The sequence below is a fragment of the Halichoerus grypus genome, chromosome 3 (assembly GCF_964656455.1).
Source record: "Halichoerus grypus chromosome 3, mHalGry1.hap1.1, whole genome shotgun sequence".
NCBI classification, from domain to species: Eukaryota; Metazoa; Chordata; class Mammalia; order Carnivora; family Phocidae; genus Halichoerus; species Halichoerus grypus.
Window position 1 is genome coordinate 71,278,230 of NC_135714.1, and position 24,006 is coordinate 71,302,235.

Below are 24,006 nucleotides of genomic sequence, written 5' to 3' on the forward strand. Positions count from 1 at the left end.
GGGGCCAGCATACTCAATGTTTGGTGAGGACATGCTTCCTTGTTTATAGACAGCTGTCTTCTTGCTGTGTCCTCATATGGCAGAAAGAGCAAGAGAGCTCTCTGGGGTCTCTTATAAGGGCACTAATCCCATTCATGAGAGCAGTAATCCCATTCATGAGACCTAGTCACCTCCCAAAGGCCCCACCTCTTAATGCCATTGCACTGGGGATTAGAATTTCAACATATGAATTTGGGGGGGAACACATTCAGTCCATAACATTCTTCCCCCCGCCCCGCCCCGCCAATAAAATTCATGTCCTTCTTGCATGCAAAATACATTCATTCTGTTCCAATAGCCCCCAAAGTCTTAACTCATTCCAGCACCAAAGAATGTTAGATTGGGAGTTTCACTTTAAGAGAATCAGAAAAAGGTGTATGATGACCGAAGAAGAGAATGTTTCTTTTCTTTTTTTTTTTTAAGATTTTATTTATATATTTGCGGGGGGAGGTGAGAAAGAGTATGAATGGGGGTGAGGGGAGGAGGAGCAGAGGGAGAGGGAGAAGCAGACTCCCCGCTGAGCAGGGAGCCCGATGCAGGGCTCGATCCCAGGACCCTGGGATCATGACCTGAGCCGAAGGCAGACGCTTAACTGACTGAGCCACCCAGGCACCCCTGAGAATGCTTCTAATAGAAATTTTAGAAGGTGAAACAGTTATTGATGATTATAAAGCATAGGGTATTACCTAGATCTAGGGCAGTGGTTTTCAGCTAGGAATGACTTTGCCCCAGGAAACAGTTGGCAATTGCTGGAGCCATTTTAGGTTGTAGTAACAGGGAAAGGGGCAGGGGTGTTGGGGTGGCAGCCACTAGCATCTGGGGGGTAGAGGCCAGGGCTGCTGCTAAACATCCTGCAATGCACAAGACTCTCACAACAAAGAACGATCTGACACAAAATGTCAATAGCATCCCTCTTGAAACCCTGATCCAGGACATGGGTAGTTGAGGCGGAGCAGAGGAGAAGTATGGAGATGAGATCAAGACTTGAGAGATCAAGGTGGGAAATAAATCCTGTTTATTAGTTCTGTAGTTGCCAAGAATTACGGGAAGCATGACAACAAGCATGGCAGTGCTGAGGAAGACAGCAAGGTACTAAAGTTTTCAGTGGTGAAGGGTAGTGACCAGGACATTGAGAGATGATTACTTCAGGGGAGCTGGGATTTTGAAGAGAGTAGAAGAAATGGTATGTAAGTGCCAATAGGGAGCACCTCATTGTCCTAAGTTTCCAGCCACGTGGGGGGGAATACAAGCTCTCTTGTGATTGAACCAGAGGAGACACCCAAGGCTCAGATCAAGAAGCTGAAGGGAACTTCAGAAGTCATGGTTACACATTTTTTCCCGGAGGTCTTTATTTAAGCATTAAATAAAAACGATGAAGACTTCCCTGACTCATGGGTGCCTCGCTGGCTCAGTTTGTAGAGTATGTGACTCTTGATCTCGGGGTCTTGAGTTCAAGCCCCATGTTGGGCATAGATAGAGGTTTCTTCCAAAAAAAGAACTTCCTGACTTACTACAAGTTCACTGGAGGTAGAGGTATAACATGGAGCAGAGCACTAATGTTTTTGGAAGGCTATTATTAAAAGGCAGGTTTTTTCTTTCCATATAGTGATTTCTGACACCGCTCACTGAGCCATTTGGTTTCTTTTTTTTTTTTTTTAAGATTTTATTTATTTATTTGACAGAGAGCGAGAGATAGCGAGAGAGGGAACACAAGCAGGGGGAATGGGAGAGGGAAGCAGGCTTCCCGCTGAGCAGGGAGCCCGATGTGGGGCTCGATCCCAGCATCCTGGGATCATGACCTGAGCCGAAGGCAGACGCCCAATGACAGCCACCCAGGCGCCCCGAGCCATTTGGTTTCAAGTATTGTCTAGAACCGTGGTTCTCAGAGTGTGGTCCCTACACCAGAGCAGCAGCATCACGTGGGAATTTGCCAGATGCAAATTCTTGAGCTCCACTCCTAAATCAGAAACTGCGGGGATGGGCTCAGCAGTCTATGCTTTAGCAAGATCACCAGGTAATTCTGTTGCATGCTAAAGTTTGGAAACCACTGATCTAAAAGTAAAAATCTATGGGTGATTAGAGGGGAGAAAGAAACTAGTATTTACTGAATATGAACTGTAATCCAAAGGCTTTGTATACCTAATATCATTTAATCTTAACAAGAGCCCAGAGAGGTAGGTATTATTATCTCATTTTTTTTATTGTGGTTAAAATACACACACGCACACACACACATCATAAAATTTTCTATTTTAACTATTCTTAAGTATGTAATTTAGTGTCATTACTTGCATTCACAATATTGTGCAACCATCACCACTATCCATCTCCAAAACTTTTTTTTATCACCCCAAACAGAAACTCTGTAACCATTAAATAATAAGTCTCTATTCCATGACTGCCCCCAGCCCTGGGTAATCTCTAATCTACTTTCTATGAAGTTGCCAATTTCATATAAGTGGAATCACACAATATTTGTCCTTTTGTATCTGGGTTATTTCGCTTAGCATAATGTCTTCAAAGTTCATCCATGTTTCAGCATGCATCAGAATCTCTTCCCTTTTTATGGCTGAATATTCTCCTGCACGTAGACACCATGTTCATCTATGGATGCTGTCACTGGACACCAGCTGTTTCCACCTTTTTGGCTATTGTGAATAATGCTGCAGTGAATACTGGTGTACAAGTATCTGGTTGAGTCCCTGTTTTCAATTATTTTGTGTCATTCCATTTTTAAATGACAAAACTAAGGCTCAGACCAAGCCAGGGGCCAAGGCTAGGAACCGGAAAAGCCAGGCCAGTCTGAGGACATAACCCTTCTCACCAAACCCTACATCAGAGAGGGTGGGGCCTACCTACCACCTGCCACAAGCTTTGCAGTGTTATTTATTCCTCAGCATGTGGGTATGTTTTCCTGATCATTTTTTTTTCTTCCATGAAGGATACCAGTTCCACAGATGTTTCTAGGAAAATCCTGCCAGAAATAAGCCAAATTAACCAGTCCCTGATGGAAAAATGGATAGCAGCGGCAGCAGGAAGCACTAAACCTGAAGTGGCTAAGAGGTTGCTCTGTCTGATAAGTTATAAATCAAATATTTGGTTTTGAAGCCATGGGGTCATTTTATCCTAAACATAAGACAGAAGGTTTGGCTTTGCTGTGAAGGCATGTGCATTTTAACCATGATTCTCTTCTACCACCTTGAAGTTTGAAGAAGTCACTGATGATCTCATTCATTCATCATTTACTTAACACAGCTATATTGAGGACATACAGTTCCTAGGCACCTTGATAGCCACGGGAGATGTAGGAGTGAATCAAAAACATGTTGTATCTCACAAAGCCCTCACTGAAGTGCGCTCTTTTGTATCTTCAGAGTTTATACTCTGGGGCACCATAAGTTTCTGTTTTCAGAAGGATGGATTTTATTTAAATCCATGTCTTGGTAAAATCAACTATGAAGGATTTGGGGGAGATTTATCAGCACAAAATATGTCCAGAATTTGGAAGACTCGTAGGAGAGTAGTTTTCCTTAACGATTCCATGTCATCAGTTGTATAATTGGACATAAGAGGAGGCATGCTTTATAGTACATTACGACTTAACACATGTGTTGTTACTTTTACAGTGAAATTATGATGATATTTTCATCTCCTGCTTGTCTGACTGCAAGTTTTTTAAAGAAAAGGTAATTTTTACATGAGATTTATCTTCATTTAAAACACGGGAGGGAGGGGAACATTGAGAAATATTTAAAATGAAATGTTTCAAGTCAGTCATTTTAATTTGTATTATTATGTTATCTATGAACAGTAAGTCCAACATAGAAAACTCCAAAGGTTGTTACAGAATTCTCCCGTTTTGTAAAGGAATTTTCTGTGAGACCACTGTAAGTTGTAATCCCTAATTCACACACCGCCCTGTCCTCCTCTGTTACCTGACTACAAGGAATGGTGTTTTTTCAAGATCTTTGTGTCCATGAGTGATCATTCTAATGTTGCTTTAGTACTTAGAGGCCAAGGCAGCACTTTGCAGTTCTCTTTGTGGTGGGATAGAGAGGGGAATCCAGCAATAGGGAAAATAGATTCTGTTTATTTTATCTTGAACTAGGTTCACTACTACAGAGGAGAATCTGATTTCTCTACTTGGTGTCTGATCCAGTCATACAAACAGCTCTCTTGTGAAGTGCTCAACATTTGGTCTTGTATTTCTTCCCTTCCCTTTATGCTTTACAATACTGTGCCTGGGAACTGTTAAGAGAGAAACTGAGGCATATTAAACATTTCAAGATTTATTTAAGCAAATACTGATTCAAATTGGGCAGCACGCAACTGAAGTGGTTGGGGCGCTCCACCAACAGGAGCTAGAGGAAAGACTTACGTAGAGAAGGTGCAGGAGCAAAGAAAAGAAATTAATTGACTGGCTATAGCTCAAAGCGTAGTGGGCTGTTTGACTGGTTGTCCTTAGGTTTCGATTTCATAACTGAGGTATTTACAGGCTCAGATTTTTTGCTTACATAGGCCCCCGTAGTGATAGAGCCCCCTCAGTGTAATGGCCTCCTTGTTTAAATTGAACAGTATTTAAAGGAGAAGGAGGATAGCAGCATGAAGGGGCCTTAGGCTGCCCTCTGCCTTCTCCGGCGGCTGATGCCCTGCTGGTGTGTCTGCAGCACTTATCACTCGGTCCAGTCCTCCCCCACTAGGTCAGCTCTCATCCCTCCCTGTTGAGTAGGCCCCAAACTGCCTCACAGATTCTGAAGATAGTGATACACATCTTGTGCCCCGTCCTGGCCAGTAGGTGGCACTCACTTAACCCGTGTTGCACGTGTTCTTTGGCGCTGTGTAACCCCCAGTTGTCCCATTGGTTTTTAACCCAGCTGCACTCTCAGTCACTCTTTTTTTTTTTTTTTTTTTTAAGATTGTTAATCTTTACCTTAATAGTGGAATAAATGATTGTGGTCAGTACATGTATGAAAATTATGAACGCCGTGGTTTAGACGGCTTTGCAGGACTTTTTTGTTTTGTATTCCCCGTTTTTTTCCTTCAGAATGATTCTTAAGCATCAATCAGTGTTTGGTGGTTGCTTCTAGCAAGTCTTTTGCTTCATTTATTTTGGTTGCTAAGTAAGGAGATCCACCTTTATCTGGGTGATTCAAAATCATGGTTCTCCTATGAGCTGTTCTAATCTTGGCCTTGCCAGCAGAAGGGCTTATACCCAAAGTAAGACTGGCTTCTCGCCTACTCATTTTCTGTTCAAATCCTCCTTTATAGTAGGATGAAAGGCTAGGAGTGGAAATCTTCTTTGCCGTTTCTGTGAGTACTTGTTCTAGAGGCTTCCAGATTTGCAGTGCATAGCGACCTGCAAATACGAGAGCTGCAACACCCACTCCTACAGCTATCAAACTTCTTGCCAGTCCCTGGTCGATGTCCGCGTCCGGCCGTGCGGTCGCCGGCGGCGAGGACTCGGCGTAGCGCAGACCCTCGCCGGCAGCGGTGACGCCACCACGGGCAGCCATGGCAATGGGACGCGGGGAGCTCTCAGTCACTCTTTAAGGGGACTGGAGGAACTGTTGAGTCCAACAACCTCACCTCGGAACCAGAGAAACCCAGGGAAGCTGAATGCCATGGCTTCCCCCTGGCAGCCCATGAGGCAGTGTCTTTCTAGAGTCCTAAAAAGCATCCCGATTCATCCCCACTCATCCCGGTCAAGGGTGAGAGAAGAGAAATCAGACGCTGCTTCCCTCTGCCTTCTTCCTCTCCCATTTGCTTTCTTCTTCTTGCCATGCTTCCAGGAGAGAAGTGAGGGACAGGGACTCTGCCATACAACGTTTCCTCTTTCTTCCCTTCTCTAGCCTCAGGCTAATCCTTACTGCATACAGAATATTTTCCACGTGAAGAATATTACCTTTGTAAAGTGCAGTAGTATCCTCCCAGGAGTGATGAACCTCAAGGTTTGGTTTTATGATGCTAAAGACAGCAAAGGACAATATATTTTAAGGGGAGATTTACAGTACTTTGAGTACTTGCATAAATATTTTAGCCCTGGTATTACTATTGATCCATTAATTCAGCAAGCATAAAATATTTCTTGATAAGAACATTATAAAAACTAGTCGTTTTACAGATGGAGTCTCTTCAGACATCACCAACACAACCCAGGAAAGCACAACACCTAGATAAAGCTTTGATAGTGTTACTGAGGGGAAGGCCAGGTTGGAATTTATCAAGAATTGGCAGTTTGGTTTAGGGCAGGTCTTTCAGTTTGGGAGGTCGCAGCTGGGGGCTTGATTAGGATTGGGAAAAGATCCAAAGATCCAGGATGGTTGGAAACAGCAAGGCATTGACTTTGAGGCAAGAGATTCAAAGAATCTTAGGGCATATATTAATGATTTCTATTGAGGAGTTAATGGGTCTTTTCAGGAAGTTCCTATAATGCACAATCAAACCACTTGCTTGGGTTTAGGGTTTCTTGGAATAGTGAAGTCATGCTAATGAAACAGTGGAATCCTAAAGTAATGTAGATGTAGATGGTAAGGTGTGGAGAGGGGTGGGTAGTTTCAGTTCTCAGTGTACCGGGCTGAGTGTAGGAGGGGTAAATGGTTTCAGTTCTCAGACGCAGCATATATAATTTTGCTATTATTGCAGCCCACACTTGTAGCCACTTTAGAGATAATAAATTGTTACCTACTCTCTTTTAGGAGAATATAAATTTTGTAAGATTTTTTTGTGCCAAGTAAATTAATTATTTTGAAAGGAGGCAAGCTGTAAGAAAAAAGTTTTTATCTAATAAGACGATAAATATGTATGTTTAGAAATATTCTTTTCCATCTGTTTATGTGTTTTGTTTGTTTTTTGTTTTTACATTTCTTGTATCCAAAGAGAACTTGTAGAAACGATTTCCATTGATGTGGACTTACAAAAGGCAAGAGATACCTTCGAGAAGTTAACAAAAACAGAATGGATTTCTTTCATGGTAATGGCCAATATTTACTTGAGAAATAGAGCAATAGAATTTCTTTACAGGAATCAGTATGACTGCAGTTTAATTTTGTTGGGAGCTGAGTCAGGGAGGGGACTGTGTGTGATAGGGGAGGGGGCGAGTGTTCATGATGAGGTTAATATATTCCAGACACTGTACTAGATGCTGGCACTCGTTTATTTTTATTTTTTTTATTTATAAATATCTAAATCATATATTTGGCAAATGACTTGTATCCAAAATACATAAATGATTTTTGTAACTCAATAAGAAGAGAAATGACCCAAATTTAAAAAATGATCAGAAGATTTGAATGGATATTTTACCAGAGAAGATTTATGGATAAGCACATGGAAAGATGCTTAGTACAGTTAATCATTAGGGAAATGCAAATTAAAACCACCATGACATATCACTTCACATCCACAATGATGATCATCATCATAAAGAAAGACAATAACAAGTATTGGTGAGGATACAGAGAAGCTGGAGGCCTCATTCATGGCTGGTAGACATGTAAAATGTTACAGTCTCTTTAGAAAACAATTTGGCAGCTTCTCAAAAAAGTTAAACATAGATTTACCATATGACCCAGCAGTTCTACTTCTAGGTGCTTATCCAACCCAGATGAAAACATATGTCCACACAAAGGCTTCTGTGTAAATGATCATAGCAGCATGTTCATGATTGTCAAAATGTGGGGAAAAACCCCAAATATTTTTCAACCAGGGAGTGGGTAAACAAAATGTGGTGAATCCATACAATGGAATACTATTCAGCAATAAAAAAAAGAGATGTTATAGCATAGGTGACCCTCAAAACATTATGTAATTGAAAGTAGACAAACACAAAGATCACATATTGTTTGATTCCACTTACATGAAATGTTCAGAGAAGGCAAATCCATAGAAATAGAAAATAGATTAATGGTTGCATGGGGTGTATAATAGGAAATGTGGTAGTTGAATAATGGCCTCCCAAGATGTCCATGTCTCAATACTCAAAGTCTGTGAATGTGTTACCTTACATGGCAAAAGGAATTTTTCATAGGTCATTAAGTTAACAATCTTGAGATGGGGAGATTATTCTGGATTATCTGGATGGGCCCAGTGTAATCACAAGAGTATCTATAAGACGAAGCAGGAATGTCAGAGTTAGAGAGATTTGAGATGTGTTTCTGGATTTGAAAATGGAGAAAGGCCAATAGCAAGGGAATGCTGACAGTCTCTAGAAACTAGAGAAACAAAAGAGATGGGATTATCCCTGTAAGAAACCACTAGCCAGGAAACATTCTCCCTTTGAGCTTCCAGAAGGGATGCAACCTTGTCAATATCTTGATTTTAGTCCTGCAAGACCCATTTTGGACTTTTTTTTTTTTTTTTAAGATTTTTATTTATTTATTTGAGAGAGAGAGAGCAGAAGCCGACAGAAGGGCAGAGGGAGAGGGAGAAACAGACTCCCGGCTGAGCAGGGAGCCCAACATGGGGCTCGATCCCAGGACCCTGGGATCATGACCTGAGCCGAAGGCAGACGCTTAACTGACTGAGCCACTCAGGTGCCCCTCATTTTAGACTTCTGACCTCTAGAACTATAAGATAACAAATTCGTGTTTCTTTAAACCACTAAATTTGTGGTTATAATAATTGTTAGTATGGTTAGTTAGTATAGTAATAATATATAGTATAGTAATTGTTATAGTAATAATAGAAAATAGGGCTAGAGACTCTAGGGGAAATCTGTTTCTTTGACTTTTCTTGATTCTCGAGGCTGCAGGCCTCCTGGTCCCGTATCACTGACTTCTGCTTCTGTGGTCACAACCCCTTCTCTGACTTCTGCTCCCTCTTTTAGATGCTGGCACTTTTTTAAGCACATGTTTAAATGTACAGTAAATACAGTATTTTTATTTTCAATATGAAAAAACAATTTTGAGAGGTAAATAACCATTAGCAGATATAGCACTAATTTGGGAAGCAAGAGAAGCTTCACCTGGACTGGGGGAATGGAAAGCCGGTTCTCTCTTTTGCGATCAATGTCAAATCTAGTTGAGATGAATCTGCTACTGATTCAGCCCTTACGCTATTTGGGTCACATTTTCTTTACCTTTTTTATTGGGCTCCTTATTTATGGAGTTCCTCTTTAAGGTCTATTCTAGTTTAGTATTTTGTGATTCTGGGCTGTGTTGGAAAACTTTCCCTCCACCAACTCAGGTTCATGTGTTTGGGGGCCTGTCAACTGACAATAGACTGATTAACAGAAGAAAACAAGTTTTATTCCCATTCTTTCGGGGAGCATTCAGGTGATGAAGAGACTCCCCAAAGAGCTAGGGATGAGGGCTTATATACCAATTAATAGGGAAAAGGGAGTGGGGGAGGGGAGGCTTCTATGAGAAAACAAATGGACTTCTCAGGGAGACAAACGGACTTTAAGGGGGCCAGATGGAAGATATGACAGGTTGTGATAATGTTTGTTTATGTAATTTCTTATCCAAGTGCAGGTGGCTGGTGTTTCCCTGGCAGTGAAGCTTGCCCTCCAAGGGCGTCTATGGCTGTCTCACTCTGGGAACGCCCTGTCTGTAGTCAGATAGGGGCAGATCTGAAGGCTTCTTTCCGCATCAGCTGTGTCACACATGCTTTCAGGCTAAAGTCAGCTTTTTTTTTTTTTTTTTAAGATTTTATTTATTTATTTGACAGAGAGAGGCACAGTGAGAGAGGGAACACAAGCAGGGGGAGTGGGAGAGGGAGAAGCAGGCTTCCCGCAGAGCAGGGAGCCCGATGTGGGGCTCGATCCCAGGACCCTGGATCATGATCTGAGCCGAAGGCAGACGCTTAACGACTGAGCCACCCAGGCGCCCCTAAAGTCATCTTTATACCATTTTGGGTCCCTACATTTGGAAGGGAAAGGGGGAGAGTGTTCTTTAATATGTAGTAGATACAGTAGTTTTATTTTCAAGATGAAGAAGTAAAAATAGTAGATGTTATTGAATATATTTTAAAAATAAATTTATTTCGGTTATATGGGAGATAACTTGGGGTGCTGTTCCCATTGTGAGTTCCAAGGAACACTGGTTTCACAGAATGCTCCCTGAAAACAGCTTCTAAGTGAAACAGCTTTGGAAATGCTGCATACTATTACGGAGTCATGATGTACATCAGCAAATTAAAAATTCTATGATGTCACAAACCAAAAGAAATCTAGCTGTTTTAGCCATTTTTCTCAAAGTTATCTGACTCTGTGACATTATTTTCCCATCTGTGCCTACCAGCGCTCCATAGAAATCATGTTCTTCTGGACATCTGAGAAAACAACTTGTAAGAACATTAATAATAATATATGGTGCTTTATTATTGCATATATAATCTTCCTTAATCCTTATGACATGTAGAGGCAGACACCGTCCTTAAGAATACCTAAGCCCTATTAAATGGAATAAGTGATGCTAGCTGTTGTAACAAACAACTTTCAAATCTCAGTGGCTTGGGATGCCTGGGTGGCTCAGTCATTGGGCATCTGCCTTCGGCTCAGGTCATGATCCCCAGGTCCTGGGATCGAGCCCCGTGTCGGTCTCCCTGCTCCGCAGGAAGCCTGCTTCTCCCTCTCCCACTCCCCCTGCTTGTGTTCCCTCTCTCGCTGTGTCTCTCTGTCAAATAAATAAATAAATAAATCTTAAAAAAACAAAAACAAAAACAAAACAAATCTCAGTGGCTTGACACAATGAAGACTTCTTTCCACATCAATGAGGGCTGAAGAAGGGAAGCACATGCAGGGGAAGAAAAAGAAATATTTTCCCTCCACCCATCTTAGTTTCATTGGCTGCGGCCCTGCAAATTAGACTGAGAAAAGACAGATTAATAAGAGAAGAATAAACAGAAGTTTATTAACGTGTGCATGCTGCATATACACTCAGTGATGAGTAACTACAGGAGTGTTAGAACTTGCTTATATAGCATCTTAACAAAGAATAATTTTGTAGAGAAGAGACAACACAAAGGAAAAGGACTGAGATTCTAAGGGCGCCAAATTGTGGGAAGGCAAACAGCTGGGGATACGGATAGTAGATAAGGTCTAGCTTGTAAGGTTTGTGTAGACTCTTTCTCAGTGCCTGCTCATCTCCGCTAATTAAGGTTGTTACCCTTCTCCTGGTGCAGGAATTTAGGGGCAAGAGGACACCTTCACAAGGGGAATTTATATTCTGTTTTCAAGTAGATAGAGGGAAGCCAGAGAGCTTTTTCTCACTTGCCTTCAGCTCAAAATAATCCTCCTGCCAGACTGGCATATTTTTGAGTGGCATATTCTGCTACCCTTCCCACCTCTGCACAGGTTCATTGAGGAGTGATTTGGGCTCCTTCTTTCTGGAAACCTAGGCCCTGGGGACGTGAAATCCTCCAGAGCTTTTGTATTTTGTTGGTGGATAAGGAAAGAGAGTATGGAAGGTTCCATGAGAGGTTTTAGGGGTCATGCCTGGAAGTGATATACATCACCTTCACTCATAACCCCTTAGCCAGAACTCAATCATATGGCCCCACGTAACTGCAGGGAGGCTGGAAATGCCATCTTCCTGTGAGCCCAGGAGGAAAATGAAACAGGATTAATGAGGTGAACAATATGGCATTATCTCTGCCAATGTTAGATTTTAAGTCAGATAGATCCAGGTATGGATCCTCGACCTGTCAATCTCTAATTGAGTGACCTCCATGATTCACACAGTATGCACATGTATATGTGATTTCACTTTATTTCCTTCATGCAACCCAATATAAAACAGGGAGGATGACTCTCACATAACACTTCAGGGGCATTTGGGATGCAAGGAATGATGGAGTTTGAACAGTAGGTTTGAGGAAAACTAAATGATTTTTCCACTGGAAGATGGTGAAACAAAACCCCTAGTTCCATAGCTTGTTTTTCACTATAATCTGTATCTAATGGTTGCTGGGCCCTCCCTGATCCTTTCAACCACAGATAACTACATGTCTCAGGGATAGTCTGCTCAGAGCTCTTCCATGTCGTTCTTCACACCGAGAAGCATTATCAGTTTTCCTTCTGCTCCCAGAATGTCCTGTGATGCATGATTCTAGGAACTGGAAGAGTCTGGTGGTTCCATTTGCAGAAGCTGTTTGTAAGATGAGTGACCGATCTTCACGACTCCTGAGTAAGTTTGATTCCTTTTGTCACTTTATCTGTACTCTCAGTAAAGAATCACTAAAGTAAAAGTTGTAGCAAATTTTGGATAGAGGATTTAAAAATACACATATGTTTGGGTATGTGGTATGTGCATGTTTGAAAGGATTAACCTTATATTATTAACAATCATTATACAAAGCATGTGTAACTCTTAGACTTGGACATGGCTTTGATATCAGAGTTTAATAACCACAGAGGATCCAGTCAAGATAAATCCATACTTTAAAATTTTTTGTTCATGTTTTAAAACTTGAGACTTTTTTTTAAAGATTTTATTTATTTACTTGACACAGAGAGAGAGAGAGAGAGAGAGAGAGAGAGAAGGAGGGAGGAGGATGGGAGGGAGAGAGCAAGCACAAGCAGGGGGAGTGGCAGGCAGGGGAGAAGCAGGCTCCCTGCTGAACAAGGAGCCTGATGTGGGGCTCGATCCCCAGGGCCCTGGGATCATAACTGAGCTGAAGGCAGCTGCTTAACCAACTGAGCCACCCAGGTACCCCTAAAACTTGAGACATTTGACCTGCAGGGGAGCAAAGTCTGCCATCCCAAAATGTGTCTCTTTAGCGTATGGATTATTCTAGACAATTTTTAAGAAACAGAAGGCTCAGGAAGAAGCTTTACCCCTCCCCCTAACTGCCTAAAAGAAGTAAGATACAAGACCTGCTCCAGGAAGGGAGCTACCCCCATAGGTAACTACAGTATAATACGAATTAGGTATGGTAGACAGGGAGGAGGAGCTCAGCAAAGCCTGTTAAAATTCCTCTCTCTATTCCATTGTTTCCGAATGTTCAAGGACCAAAGCTTTAAAGGTACAAGAGAGATATATATATAATAAAATATAAGCCACTCATTTCCCCTTCCAGAAAGCAGTTACAGAATATAGTTTTTTGTGTAAACTGTGAAAGATATGTATTTAAAAAAAAATAGAGACATATATTCTTTCTTTTTTTCTTTTTTAATGGTAGCACACCATTTACATTTTTTGGAAATTTGCTTTTTCCCACTCAACAGTACATTGTAAAGATATGTTTGTTCTGTTATAGGAACTGCCTGGTTCTATTTAATGGCTTATTAGTATTCTATTGGGAGGATATACTATAAATAGCTGTTTCTAAGTTTTTGCTATTATAATAGTGCTAACATGCATTTCTTTGTATGTATATAAGTTTACACAGACAGGGAGAATTCCAGAAAGCAAAATTACTGGATCAAATTGTATGTGCATTTAAAATTTTGAGAGATTTTGCCAAATGACCCTCCACAGAACTTTAAGTGGTCACCATTCACATTGTAGTCTAAATAAATCACATGCAGTGCAACATGATGGCCCTGATAGAGGATGTAACAGTTTATACTTCAAAAAATATGACAGCATCGGGGCGCCTGGGTGGCTCAGTCATTAAGCATCTGCCTTCAGCTCAGGTCATGATCCCCAGGTCCTGGGATCGAGCCCCGCATCGGGCTCCCTGCTCCGCGGGGCGCCTGCTTCTCCCTCTCCCACTCTCCCTGCTTATGTTTCCTCTCTCGCTGTGTCTCTGTCAAATAAATAAATAAAATCTTTAAAAAAAAAAAATATGACAGCATCAGCCCACGCATTTTTCTACAGTATTATCAAACTTTGGTATTTGCCATTCTGAAGAATCTCTTATTTTAAATTTTAATTTTCTCATTATGAATGCGATAGTGCTGGTTTTCCTATATCTCAATTCCATTTTTATAGTATATTCTGGGAACTATCAGTTCTTCCCTCTTAACTCATTTTCCCATGTGTTGTTGTTAGTGTTTTTCTTTTTTATTTAGGAGCTTTTAAATGATTAAGGCAATTAATACTTTATCAATAATATGAGTTACAAATCTTTTTTCTCTGGGTTTTTTTTTTTACTTTGTGGTATTTTTGAATGCATAATTATTTTATTATTATTATTTTTTAAGATTTTATTTATTTATTTGACAGATAGAGACATAGTGAGAGAGGGAACACAAGCAGGGGGAGTGGGAGAGGGAGAAGCAGACTCCCCGCAGAGCAGGGAGCCCGATGCGGGGCTCAATCCCAGGACCCTGGGACAATGACCTAAGCCGAAGGCAGATGCTTAACAACTGAGCCACCCAGGTGCCCCGAATGCATAATTATTTTAAAACATTTTTATGAAGGGGTGCCTGGGTGGCTCAGTTAGTTGAGGATCCAACTCTTGGTTTCAGCTGGTTGGTCTCAGGGTGGTAAGATCAAGCCCCGATTCGGGGCTCCAGCTCAGCAGGGGAGTCTGCTTAGGATTCTTTCCCTCTTCCTCTGCCCATCCCCCCACTCACATGTGCTCTCTCTCTCCAATAAATAAATCTTAAAAAAACCAAAAAACGAAAAACGACAAAAATGTTTGTTTCTTTAAAACATTTTTATGAAGCCTACTATATGAACATTTTCTTTTACAGTTTCTGAGTTTAGATCATACATCAAAAAGCCTACCTCACTCTGAAATTAAAAAAAAAAAATTTCCTAGGCGCCTCGGTGGCTCAATCAGTTGAGCATCTGCCTTTGGCTCAGGTCATGATCCCAGCGTCCTGGGATTGAGTCCCGAATGGAGCTCCCTGCTCTGTGGGGAGCCTGCTTCTCCCCCCGCCCCTCTTCCCACTCATTGGCTCAATCTCTCTCTCTCTCTCTCTCAAATAAATAAAATCTTGAAAAAAAAGATTCCCATGCTATTAGAATTTTTTTTTAAGTTTTGTTTATTTAAGTAATCTCTACACTTGATATGGGGTTTGAACTCATGACCCTGAAATCAAGGGTCACACACGCCTCCAACTGAGCCAGCTAGGTGTCCCCCTTTTCTTTTTAAAGTAGGCTCCGTGCCCAACATGGGGCTTGAACTCATGACCCTGAGGTCAAGAGTAACATGCTCTACTGACTGAGCCAGCCAGGCAGGTGGCCCTCTCCTCCTAGAACTTTTATTGTTTCATTTTTATGTTTAAATCTTTGATCCATATGGAGTTTATCTTGATTAAACTTTATTTTTTTCTGAGTCAGTTTGCAATTGTCCCCACACATTTATTGAATGATATGTTTCATTCCCACTAATATGCAATGCCACCTTTATCATATGCTAAAGTGTCATGCATATTTGAGTCCATTTATGGAATCTCTACTGTGTAAATCTGCCTTTCATGCATCTGCATCATATTATTTTAATTATATTAGCTATTTTAACATTTGATCGGTTTGTTTTCTGAGAATTATCCTTTAAAGATACAAAAATCCAAGTTGGAACGAAGTAATATTAAAATATTGTTATTGAGTTAATTGAAAAAATACATCCATATATACCAGGTGTTCATAAAATCTGAAAACATAGGTATTTTTTTCAGATCGAAAATGTCCTTGATGAGGGGCACCTGGGTGGCTCAGTCATGATCCTGGGATAGAGCCCTGAGTTGGGCTCCCTACTCAGCAGGGAGTCTGCTTCTCCTTTTTCCTCTAACCCTCCCCTCTCCTCATGCTCTTGTTCTCTCAAATGAATAAATAAAAATTCTTAAAAAAAAAAAAAAGAGGGGCGCCTGGTGGCTCAGTCGGTTCAGCATCTGTCTTCAGCTCAGGTCATGATCTCAGGGTCCTGGGATCAAGCCCCGCATCGGGCTCCCTGCTCAGTGGGGAGCCTGCTTCTCCCTCTCCCTCTGCTGTTTCCCCCACTTGTGCTCTCTGGCTATCTCTCTCTCTGTCAAATAAATTAAAAAATCTTTAAAAAAAAAAAGAAAGAAAATGTCTTTGATGACATTATATGTGTGTATGTGTGTGTTCTTACGTATGTTTTCAGACTTTTAGATACTCTATGGAATTTTCAGTCTGAAAATCATGACATCAGTCAAGTAGTCAGGTATTCATATGAGCAATCAGCAAATTTCTTCAGAATCCTAAATTTGAGCTTTTAATTTCAATGATGCTTAATCAGGGAAAAACTTTTTTTTCACATTTGTGAGTAATAAATGTCCAGGATGATGTCCTGAGACTAGATATTTTATAGGTTTTGTCATCAGAAATGGAAACTATTATCTCTTTCATATATTAAAGAGCCCAGTAGAAACAGGGATTTTTTTTTTTTTTGGAGGGTGTGTATTTATCATGGCTGATTTTATACCCCTCAGAGCAGTGTTGGGCATCTTTGCAAGAATCTTCTCTCAACAAACTGGTCCAGATGCTTAAAACTGCCATTATTTCTCAGTTGTGCCAGTGGACTGAACACAGTGAGAGTTACTGCAATCTTAAAGCTCTTCTAGGAGTGATGAAAGAAGTACATAAGGTAAGGGTTCCTCTGAGGGGAATATATATATCATTTTACTCAAAATCCCTTTGGTCTTTGCCAATTGGAGTCTTCTTTTGTTTTGTTTCTAAAACAGAAAGAAAATGTTTTATTCAGTCCTTAGGAATTCAAAATTTTGCTTGTTTTGCTGACTGGCTAGACTCTAGCCATAGACTGCATGTTTTATGTATATTACATATTTTATATAATATATATTAGATGCACAAATACTCAAAAATGAGAATGATTTAGCATTTTCAATAGAGTACACAACATAATCTAGAAGTAATTTAAAGTTAGGGTACTAATAAACTTAATGATTGTTGGGGGGTAGGGAGGAGCCAGAGCATTTTAAATAAAAGAGCAGAATTAAATTAGTATTGTTCAATTAAAAATAATTAGCTAAGATAAGATGATTTTATAAATATAAATAGCTAAATGCAATCAAAAGCAATTTCACCACAAAATATCAATCCCAATAGGAGAAAGTATTATGTACAAAAAAGTTAGTGCTTTTCAGAAGTGTTAATGCACTGATATTTCTAAAGTAGTATATTTCTTTTTACCTAGCTTTATTGAGATATAATTGACATATAACATTGTGTAAGGTGTGCAACATATTGCTTTGATATACTTATTTGGTACATTGACTCATTTATAACTGGAAGTTTATACCCTTTGACCAATATCTCCTGATTTCCCCCATCCCCCAGCCCCTGACAACCACCGTTCTACTTTCTGAGTTCAGCTCATACATACATATTTTTCTTTCTCTGTCTGACTCATTTCACTTAGAATAATGTCCTGCAAGTGGCAGGATTTCCTTCTGTCTCATGGCCAAATAATATTTAGGGTATAGATACATATTCTTTATCCATTCATCCATTCAGGATGCTTCTTTCCCTGTCTTGGTTTTTGTAAAAAATGCTGCATTGAACATGGGGGTGCAGATATCTCTTTGAGACAGTGGTTTCACTTCCTTTGAAATGAATATATTTATTCAGATGAATATATTTTTTAATTTACCCAGAAGTGGGATTGCTGGATCATATGGTGGTTTTTTTTTAATTTCTTGAGGAACCTCCATACTGTTTTCCATAGTGGCTGCACCAATTAACACCCCCACCTGCAGTGTACAAGGGTTCCCTTTTCTCTATATCCTTGCCAACACTTATCTCTTGTCTTTCTGATGACAGCCATTCTAACAAGTATGAGGTGATATCTCATTGTGTAGCTTTGGGTTGTATTTCCCTGATGATTAGGGATGTGGAGCATCTTTTCATGTACCTGTTGGCTATCTGTAGGTCTTCTTTGGAAAAACACCTATTCAGTTTCTCAGCCCATTTTTAAATCAGATGTTTTTGTTTTGTTTGCTCAGTGGCATGTGTTCTGTATATATTTTAGATATTAATTCCTTTTTTAAAAAATAATTTTTAAAAATTTATTTGACAGCGAGAGACACCGAGAGCAGGAACACAAGCAGGGGGAGTGGGAGAGGGAGAAGCAGGCTTCCCGCTGAGCAGGGAGCCCGATGCGGGGCTCGATCCCAGGACCCTGGGATCATGACCTGAGCCGAAGGCAGACGCTTAATGACTGAGCCACCCAGGTGCCCCGATATTAATTCCTTATCAAGTATATAATTTGCAAATATTTTCCCCCATTTCATAGGCTGTGTTTTCATTTTACTTTCTTAATTTATATTCTTAGATTCTTTATCTCCTGCCTTGTATCTTTTGGATTAATTTGATTTGATAGAGGCTTATTTAGATCATTGATTTTCCACAATTGCTTCCTCTGGGAAACCTTCTTGAACCCCTCAAGTCCTTCTCCAATCAGAAACTGTATCCTTGATGCCTGATTACTTTTTTTTACCTATTAGGCCCTGGGTCATGAGTTGGTAATCTATGCCCATGGGCAGCCTCATGTTTTTGTTATTAAAGTTTTATTGGAACACATCCGCACTCACTTGTTTACATATTGTCTAAGGCTGTTTTCTGCTTCAAAATGGCAGGGTTGAATAGTTGCACCAGAGACTGTCTGATCCCAAGCACAAATATTTACTGTTTGGATTTAAGAAAGAGTTTGTCAATTACTATATTAGGCAGTAACCTGTGTGTCAGCAAGGAGAATTTATGTTTTGTTCCACACCTGACAAATAGTATGTGCTAAAATAATATTCATTGATTAATGGAGAAAGGGCTAAATTTGTCAAAAGTACCTTGGATTTTTATGGTGCTTTTATTCCCAAGATCTAGAAATTGTTTCCAGTAAATCTGTGCCCTAAGAATTGGTTTACTAATCTCCACTGCCAACGTCTGTTATCTTTTAGAGTATTTATGAAAATTTATCCGATTTATCCAATTTCCATTTATCAAAAAATGGAAGTTTTATATAAAGAACTCTATTTTATCAATGACAAATGCATTGGGTTTATAGAGCTCTATTCTAATTATCTATATAATAAGCCATATGTATAATAGATTAAATCATTTATTAATAGAAAATAAAATTCACAAGTCATGTTTTCTTTAAGGTAAACACAGCTAACTGCCAACTACCAGAAAATACTTTCAACATAAATGAACTCTCCGATTTGTTGAGGTTTTATCCGTGTCCAAGAAGATGGTTCTTTAGGGATAACAATCTGGTAAGAATAACATTTTTATTTCTGGAAATTTTCATTACTTTATAGGAGGACACATTAGTAGCTAGGTAACTAGTTGATAAATCAAGATTTGAACATTTCTTCATTGCAATGCTGAATTGCTAAATTAGATGATCACTGAAAACGTAAACATCTTTCACTCACAAAACAAATGCATTTCCTTAGAAAGTTTTTCTAGGTAATTTGAATTCTTAAAAACAGATTGCAAAAAGCATAGAGGGAAACAATTTAAAGTGATGAGGTAAAGCAATGAAGTTTTTTTTCCTTTGAATTATTAAAACTATTATCTCTTATTTTTTAGATACCTGCAGAAAACCCCAGTCCCATTGTTTTAAGTGATTTTCCATTTATTTTTACTTTGCAATCCAAAATTCTATTATTACAAGCTGCGTCCCATTTGAAAATGCTGGTATGTATGCTCTACTTTTTTTTTATTATGCAAAGTTACAAACATACACAAAATAGAGATAATGGTGTAATGAGCCCCATCACAGAGTTCCAGTCATCATCAACATATTGTCACAATTTCCCCATTGATCACTTTTGTTGGTTTTGTGGTTGTTACTATTTTAGCTGAAGTATTTTAAAGCAAATCCCAGGCCCAATTTCCTTTCACCTCTCTATACTTCAGTGCATTGTTTCTGGTTGTTTCACTCTTATTCATGCTGAGATTCATCAGTGGGTTCAGGTGGTGACCACATGATTCTTCTATTGTAATGCTTCCCATCAACATTTTATTTAATAATTCTATCCATTGTTTTAGTTGAGGTCTGCAAAATGGCGTTATTTCTAATCTTATCGTTCCTTCCAAAGTTATTAACTGAATTCTGTAAAGAACTTTTCCTCATCAACATGGGCCATTTGGCTACATTCATATAAGGAAGTAGAATGATGCTTACTCCTTTTTCTTTAATTATTAAATGTTGCCAAATCACTGTACATAGAGGTTGTACTAATTTATGTTACTACCGGCAATATACACACTATGATCAATGCAGAGTGTTATCAAGCTTTGTGCTCTTTTCCAATTCAACAGGTTAATCATGATATTTTGGCTAATTTTAATTTGCTTTTCTCATTATTATATAATGCCTGAGTCCTCACTTTCTTTAGATAATATCCATTGTTTTCCTTCTATGAGCAAATACTGAAATGATCTAGTAACTGCTCTCTCTCCCTTCCCTCTCCTCCTCTATCCAATTTTAGTTACTACCGTGATCTTAGTGTTTGGATTTCATATCTGCTTAAGAGCTTGGAGCTTGATATGTAAGCTCCATCTGATATTTTTTTATTCCGAAATAATGCCTAGGAGTCAATCAGTGAGTTTATTCTGTTTTCCCTTTACTCCCTTCCTTCTGCTTCTTTTTGGGTAGTTCGTATTATTCCCATATAACATTTACATGCTATTTTGTCTCTCTTACCACCAGCATCATTAGTTCTCAATTAAGTATTTGAGGGCTCACCCCACTCCCAGACGTTGTGCTAAAGATTTTCCAAACATGTTTTGATTGCTGAGGCCTGTCTAGGTTATTCCTCAGAAAAAGTTCCTATCTATTTATTTTTTAAAAACTCACAGGACTCAGAAGTCACACCCATTACTTTTATTAATAATTTAAAGGATGCAGGCCATCTAGGTGAAACATGGAGAAGTCTGGGACATCACATGCAGAAAAGGAGCCACTTCAATTATAAAACGTTTCCTTGATACTCTATTAATTATACAGCTTATGTGACATTTCCCAATGATCCATGCCCCATAAATCCATAAATTCCAGCTTTGTTTATATTAAGCAACCTGGATGGACAAGGTACATCCTGCTAAAAGCATTCCATAGATAAAGACTTTCCCTCTTGTTACTATTTTTAGTGTCTGTCATCGGCATGTTTACGGGATTTGAATGGGTCATCTCTTCTTTTGTTTCCCAACCACCTCTTTTTAAATTTTCCTAACATCCCTGGTAACAGGAGAAATTATGTTTCCTTTAAACAAGTCCTTCCCTCTGTGGTATTTTCTTCTATAGCAATGTTCTGTGTAGCAGATCTTCTCTTAGTGAGGGGTTAGTGAGGGCTATGTGCATGGTGGAACCAGGAAGACTGCATATCATGAAGGATCCAGAAAGGTTTGAGTACAAGAAAACTCTCAGTTGCAGTCGTCATGGGTGAAACTAGAAAGGAGACTCCACAATCCTGACCTCCAAAGGAGAGAGGATGGCCATAGTCAAAACCGTGAACTCCAAACTATATTATTAATTCACACGCATAAATGTAGAAAGGGGAAACCAATACATGGAGAATTGGAGTAGAGAAACTGGGAAATAAGATAAACTGCAGGTTTCCTGCCTAGTTCTTGGTTAGGTGAAAGAAGGCTGGGGCTGCAGCAGGGCCACATACACCTCTCCCGGCTATAGGCAGTGGAGGATAGTGCCGGCCACCCCTGTCACTCTGAGCCACGGGTCATGCTGCCCAGCAGTCCGTATTGCTGAAATGTCCCGGAGCTGCAGGCTCCTGGGCCACCAGAGGAGATGACCTATCATCAGGAAGGACCAGAAATGGTACCAGCTCCACCTCCCTACCAACCTGGAACTTCTTTACAATCAACTTCTTCGGGAAAAACCGGAAGAGTCTAGTGGAATCACATATGATTTCTCAGGACACAGTAGTGGCAGAGATCTGGGACAGGCTTTCCCAAGCCCAGAGTCCCATGCACACTTCTCGGAGAGGCTTACGGAGTGCTGCTCTGGGCAACCACACCCAGCCTGGAAACCTGGGACAGGATAGCTATTATCCACCTGTCTTGTTGCCACTATTTGCGGGACAGGTCCCAAAGAGAGCTACATCGGTTTACGAGTCCTAATACTCCTTTTTGTCCTTAGGATATAGCAGAAGCCCTAGAGAAGTGTTAAAGCTCAAAGCAAGGCTAGCAAGTCCAACGCTAGATTTCTAATCCGAGGGGGTTCAGCAGAAATAAGATCCGGACTAGAGTGTAAGGAAATGTTGGAAATTCAGAAAAGCTAAATGGAAATACTGTGTAGAGTGACTGAGAGCAGGTAAAAAGTGAGGCCGCCAGTGGCATATTTTTAGGGAGCTCTCCCCTACAAATCAGGTGGATGGACCACAGTTATTTGAACAAGAGTTGGATCTTCTCTGAGCAAGTCTTTCCTTTGATCTTTTTCCAACGTTTAACATCATCCTTGAGCTCCTAAACTACCCTTATATTCTTGAGGATTATGGTGCTAAAACTCTGCTTCTTAAGACTGATGGTGGATGAATGTCTCAGCATACTGAATACCACTATTGCCTTTAAGGATCATGTTTACTACAAGTGAGATAGCTTGTAATTACTTAGCTGTGCCTCCATGGTGACTAATCCCCTGTATATAATTCCTAGATGCCATGGTTTCACAGATCCTGTGATCTCCTTATCTTCCATAGTATAGTGTAGATATGATGCCCTTTTTTCTTAATTATAATCTGAGTATACATAGCAATAGTAGCATAAGTGTATGCTATGCAGACTACATTTATTTGAAATAGTAAACACTTCCTAGTGTTCCTATGAGATTCCTAAAATATTTCTCTTTTTTTAGGACTTAAAACAGAAAGAATACCTGGATCGGGGGCAAGTGATTCTGCCATACAATGAACACCTTACACTTAGAGTCAGACGAAGTCACCTAGTTGAAGATGCTCTGCGTCAGTTAAGCCAAGTTGAAGACACTGACCTCTGTAAAGTATTTGTGGTACAGTAAAAAGTCTCTTTGGACATTTTTACTAATGTGAAAGGGAAACATTTATACAATATAGCAAAGGAAGAGCCTGCCTTTGCAACTATAGTAATCAGCTGAATGGTTTCCAGAATTCTAGGGTGTCTGGCTGGCTCAGTTGGTAGAGCGTGTGACTCTTGATCTCGAGGTTGTGAGATCGAGCCCCACACTGGGCAAAGAGATTACTTAATAAGTAAAAATAATAATTCCTTGCTTACCCTTTAGAGAAAAGCTATGGGATGTTTAATTGAATATTGAGATTATGTGTAAACTATTCCTTACCTATGGCTACAGAAGTGTTGCATAATGAACCATCCCAAGGCTTAATGACTTAAAATGACAATAATTTATTATAGAGATCTGAAACTCAGCTAAGAATCTGCTAATTTAGATTGAATTCACTTGGGTGGATTTGTAGATTTTTATCTGCACTTGTTTACATGTTTGGGAGTTGGCTAGGAACTGGCTGATCTAGGCTAGATTAAGCTCGGCTGGGGCAGTTTGGCTCTGTTTTCTGTGCTTTTCATCTTCCTCGGACCAGCAAACATGTTCTTCTCACTGCAGTGCCAGAGGTATAAGAAAGACAGCAAGTCCAATCACACAACTAACATTGCTTTAGTCAAAGCAAGTTACCAAGTCAAGGGCTGATGAAATATACTCAGCCTCTTTAATGGGAGGAACTGCAAAGTCACATGCAACAGACATGGATCAAGGAGGGCAAAGCATTTGAGCTATTAACGCAATCAATAAGCAGCAGGTAGAACAGATACTTTTCCTACATTTTGGCTCTAGTTTTAGTCAGAGAGTATCTACCATATTGGTTCTAATTCTAGTCATCTTTCACTTTATCCTTTGTGGGTACCTGTAGGGTGTTTATTGTGTTTATCGCAGATCATTTGCAATATTGAGGCCATAGAATAATGAGTAACTCTTTAGGTAAAAGCTGGACTTTGTCCAGAAGGGAGTGGATTTTCCTGGTATCAGCCATGAGAGGGAGACTTAAGCTCTCAGAGATGAAACCAGAACCTAGACGGTAGGACTCAGACAAGAGGGGTATTTCCCACCCTGGGACTAAATGGAAAACAACCTTTTATAAGC

General features: G+C 39.9%; 1 protein-coding gene and 1 pseudogene across 2 annotated transcripts in view; one reads left to right on the forward strand and one right to left on the reverse strand.

Annotated features, from left to right (window-relative positions):
• HERC6 (HECT and RLD domain containing E3 ubiquitin protein ligase family member 6) overlaps window positions 1–24,006 on the forward strand; it is a 51,803-nt gene that overhangs the window by 16,078 nt on the left and 11,719 nt on the right. For both annotated transcript variants that reach the window (XM_078068949.1, XM_078068950.1), the window contains exons 9-16: window positions 2,981–3,102; window positions 3,666–3,725; window positions 6,916–7,009; window positions 11,975–12,164; window positions 16,325–16,479; window positions 19,013–19,126; window positions 19,446–19,553; window positions 22,732–22,884. In XM_078068949.1, coding sequence (XP_077925075.1) covers window positions 2,981–3,102; window positions 3,666–3,725; window positions 6,916–7,009; window positions 11,975–12,164; window positions 16,325–16,479; window positions 19,013–19,126; window positions 19,446–19,553; window positions 22,732–22,884 — 996 coding nt within the window. The remainder of the gene's footprint in view (window positions 1–2,980; window positions 3,103–3,665; window positions 3,726–6,915; window positions 7,010–11,974; window positions 12,165–16,324; window positions 16,480–19,012; window positions 19,127–19,445; window positions 19,554–22,731; window positions 22,885–24,006) is intronic.
• On the reverse strand, window positions 4,925–5,581 carry LOC118554869 (dnaJ homolog subfamily C member 15 pseudogene; annotated as a pseudogene).